This window comes from Macaca fascicularis, chromosome 15, assembly GCF_037993035.2.
Source record: "Macaca fascicularis isolate 582-1 chromosome 15, T2T-MFA8v1.1".
Lineage (NCBI taxonomy): Eukaryota > Metazoa > Chordata > Mammalia > Primates > Cercopithecidae > Macaca > Macaca fascicularis.
In genome coordinates, this window is record NC_088389.1 from 77,497,326 (window position 1) to 77,501,027 (window position 3,702).

General features: G+C 33.8%; 1 protein-coding gene across 1 annotated transcript; it reads right to left on the reverse strand.

The window, feature by feature from the left end:
• Positions 1–1,510: 1,510 nt before the first annotated feature.
• On the reverse strand, positions 1,511–2,586 carry LOC102140954 (interferon alpha-8). Its single transcript, XM_005581619.4, has one exon. It carries the CDS (start codon positions 2,525–2,527, stop codon positions 1,958–1,960), a length of 570 nt encoding a protein of 189 aa, XP_005581676.3. The 5' UTR covers positions 2,528–2,586; the 3' UTR covers positions 1,511–1,957.
• Between the last annotated feature and the right edge of the window lie 1,116 nt (positions 2,587–3,702).

The following is a 3,702-nucleotide window of genomic DNA, read 5'->3' on the forward strand; positions in this document are numbered from 1 at the left end:
AATTCTTTAATGTAAGTGATGGGTGATTTTGTCAGTTTTGTATTCCAGATTTCTGTTACAATTGATAAATCTCCTTTTATTCATGAATTATACACAATTATACACAAGTCTTCCTTGTTTTCTGAATATCCATGGTTCATGTATTTTCACTTGGTGTTGACCAGTTTTTTTCTTTACCTTAGGTATTGAGAAAGAAAGTCTCTGATTGTTTCCCACTTTTATTTTGTGAGAGATGTTTGTCAGTCTTTATGTCCATAGTAATTTGGTTCTTTCTGGATTGACAAAGACTACAATATTCATGAAATCAGGAAGAATTACCAAAGTGTAACATAAAAGGTCTTCTTATATCTAGCACTACAAGAAATTAAGATGGATTATAAAGCTGCAGAAGAACTGTACTAAACCAGTGTGACAACAATGGAAGTTAACTAACAACAAATAAGGCCAAAACTTCCAGGTGTCATTATATCATCATCATTAATTATTTTGGTGAAGGATTGAATTAGTTATCTCTTACTCCCTAACAAGTTAACAGAAACTAGGCAGCTTACTAATAGTCAAAGTAGTATTAATTAAAACAAGAATAAATTATAATTATAAATAATATACCATGATTTAAAATAATATATTAAATATATTAATATGATTTGCTAGTACATCAGTTATATGAAATCTATCCAGAAAAAAATATTGACAAAGGAAATACTATGCACAGAAAAGGTAACCCACGTTCTTTCTTTCCCCCATCACATCCTATTTTTTTGCCCTCTTCAGAGTCACTAACTTCTCTTATTTACACTTCCAGCTGCTACAGTGTGGTTTGTTCTGATTTATTTTACCATAATAACTCTCATAAGCTTGCCAGTGTCATCTGTTTTCCCAAGGTAGTGGACAGTTTCAATGTATACCTTCTGGGAATCTACTGATAACTCTTTTCAGAATATTAATTTTCTTAAACTTTTTTTCCTAGTATTTTCTCCTGTTGTCCTTCTAATGTGTGGCCTTTCCATCTGTTTCTTTGTGGCTCTTTTCTTTCCTTCCTTAACTTTGGAAGGTCCTCAGAATCATGTTTAAGCCATTTTCTCCCTCAACACTCTCTCCCAACATGAGCTCCTCCATTTCAGTTACCGCATATGAACCTCTAGCAATTGCATTCTTAATTGCAAACTCATATATCCAACTGGCAGTGCACAATTGTGCTTAGATGTCTACCAGTTAGCATGTAGAGGATATCTCTGCATTTAGTTTTATTTCCTCACATGCCTTGGTCTACCTTCTGGGGAGATAAATTCATTGGTTCTTTCTTCTCATTATGGCATTAGACATAACTGATATTAAGTATGATTACTGTTTTTAGGTTTCTTTCCCTACAAAAAACAAAGATATGAGAGAGCAGGAATTGTATTTGTTATGTTCACTTGGATATCTTGAGGGCAACATACAACTTAATTTAGACAAAGTTCATTTTTACTTATAATTTGAACGTACTAAGCATGGATAAAGGAATCGTACCATCCATTCTTTAATCAGTTTGCACAATCAGGTTTGGAGTTAAATTTTAAAGAATAAATAAATAAATATAAGAATTTTTCTATAATAAAAATTTAATAAACAAGGCAAAATAATAAATATAAAGAACATATTTTTGTTACACAATTCACAATGTAAAAGTTCACATAATATAATATGAACAAAACTAATTTAAGTCCTATAAATAGTTAACTAAATAAAGATTTAAATAAATAGATGAATAGATCCATCAGCATGGTCATCTGTAAGGGACTAGTGCCCATACAGATGAACAGGATGTTGCTTAACACTCCTGAAAATACTTGACATATTTGATTCAACTCATGGCATGGTTACAGCAGAAACAAGAGTCTTTGAAAGAGCACAACTTTGGAAGTGTGAGCTGCCGTATTAGTCTATAAGAATCATTTCCATGTTGCACCAGGTCTTATTCCTTACTCTTCAATCTTTTTTGCAAGTTGATTGATAAAGAGAAGGATCTCATGATTTCTGCTCTGACAACCTCCCAGGCACAAGGGCTGTATTTCTTCTCTGTCAGATAGAGAGTGATTCTTCGGAAGTATTTCTTCACAGCCAGGATGGAGTCCTCGTACATCAGGTGAGTCTCTGTCACCCCCACTTCCTGCATCACACAGGACTCCAGGTCATTCAGCTGCTGGTCAAGTTCGATGTAGAATTCATCTAGAAGGGTCTCATTGAAAGCAGCAGATGAATTCTTTGTGTTGAAGAGGTTGAAGGTCTGCTGGATTATCTCATGGAGGACAGAGATGGCTTGAGCCTTCTGGAAGTTTTTGTCATCAAACTCCTCCTGGGGTAATTCAAAGTCATGTCTGTCCTTCAGGCAGGAGAAAGGAGAGATTCTTCTCATTTGTGCCAGGAGCACCAAGGGCCTCCTGTAACCCAGGCTGTGGGTCTGAGGCAGATCACAGCCCAGAGAGCTGAATGGCTTGTAGCTGAGCACCACTAGGGCCATCAGTAAATAAAAGGTCAAGGCCATTGTAGATGTTGCGGATGCTGCTGAGCTGGTTCAGATGGATGACCCTTAACTTTGGGCTCCAGGATCTCTGAAGACTTTGGTTTGTACATGGCCTTATATAGGGAACATACTCACTTCCATTTTCTGAACGCTACTGCATTTTTTTTCTACTTCTGTTTTTGCTTTCCTTTATGCACTCTCTACATGGGCTTAAGGAAGTGTTTCTCAACCAGTTTTCTTTTCATTACTGCATTCCCTTTCTCAACCTCCAGAGTCCTGTTTGATAATTTTTTTCTAAGTAAACCCCTCCTGATAATTTAATAACATAGATATATTAAGTGCATATATGGATGTACTGCATTCCTATCCACTTTAAAAAGCAAAGTGGACAGTTTACTTTTTTATGCAATGCAGCATTAAGTACAAATTTTATGCTAAAAGTTAAATATAAAAACTATTGGTATTTAACTTTATAAAAGTTATTTGCTGAGTGACTTCTAGTATATTTACTTATATAAATATTAATGAATCAAGTGAAACATGCAAAGTTATAATATATGAAAATATATAATACCAATATAATAAAAATACTTATATAAAAATATGTAATACCAATAGAATAAAAATACTTAAAAATCTCACAAAACTGCTAAGGGCCTATTTAAAATTAAATTATTCCTATAACATTTAATTTATCATACTTAACTTTTAGTATTGCTTCATATAGAAAATAATTTTTACCTTCACTAACTGCTAGATTTTCATCCAGATATTGTCAACATATTTTTCTTTTCAGCACTTGCTGTAAGTATTGATGTTTGAAAATGTTTTATACAATTTAATAATAAAATAAAAGCATTTGTATAAAAGAGTACAATACACTTGAAAGCACTGAGGATCAAACATAAGCTACATACCCAAGACAGCCAATGGCAGCCTATTCATATGCCAACGGAGACCACATCACATGGTATGACTCTGAGATTGAGCACATAGTGGAGAAAAAGTCCACCAATGACAACCATCTATTTCACATTGGTTTGCAGCATTAATCTCACATACATTTTGTGTATCTTCCATGAACTCAGTATCAATCTTTTTCATGTAATACATAAGAAAACCAAGTGAAAGAAAATAAATACTAAAGGATAAGGTTTTGTTAGAGTTCGGCATTGAGGGGCCATAAACGAATATAA

What these genes read in the sequence shown, in the direction of transcription:
- LOC102140954 (XM_005581619.4), bottom strand. Translation starts at nt 2,527, where the DNA reads ATGGCCTTGACCTTTTATTTACTGATGGCCCTAGTGGTGCTCAGCTAC.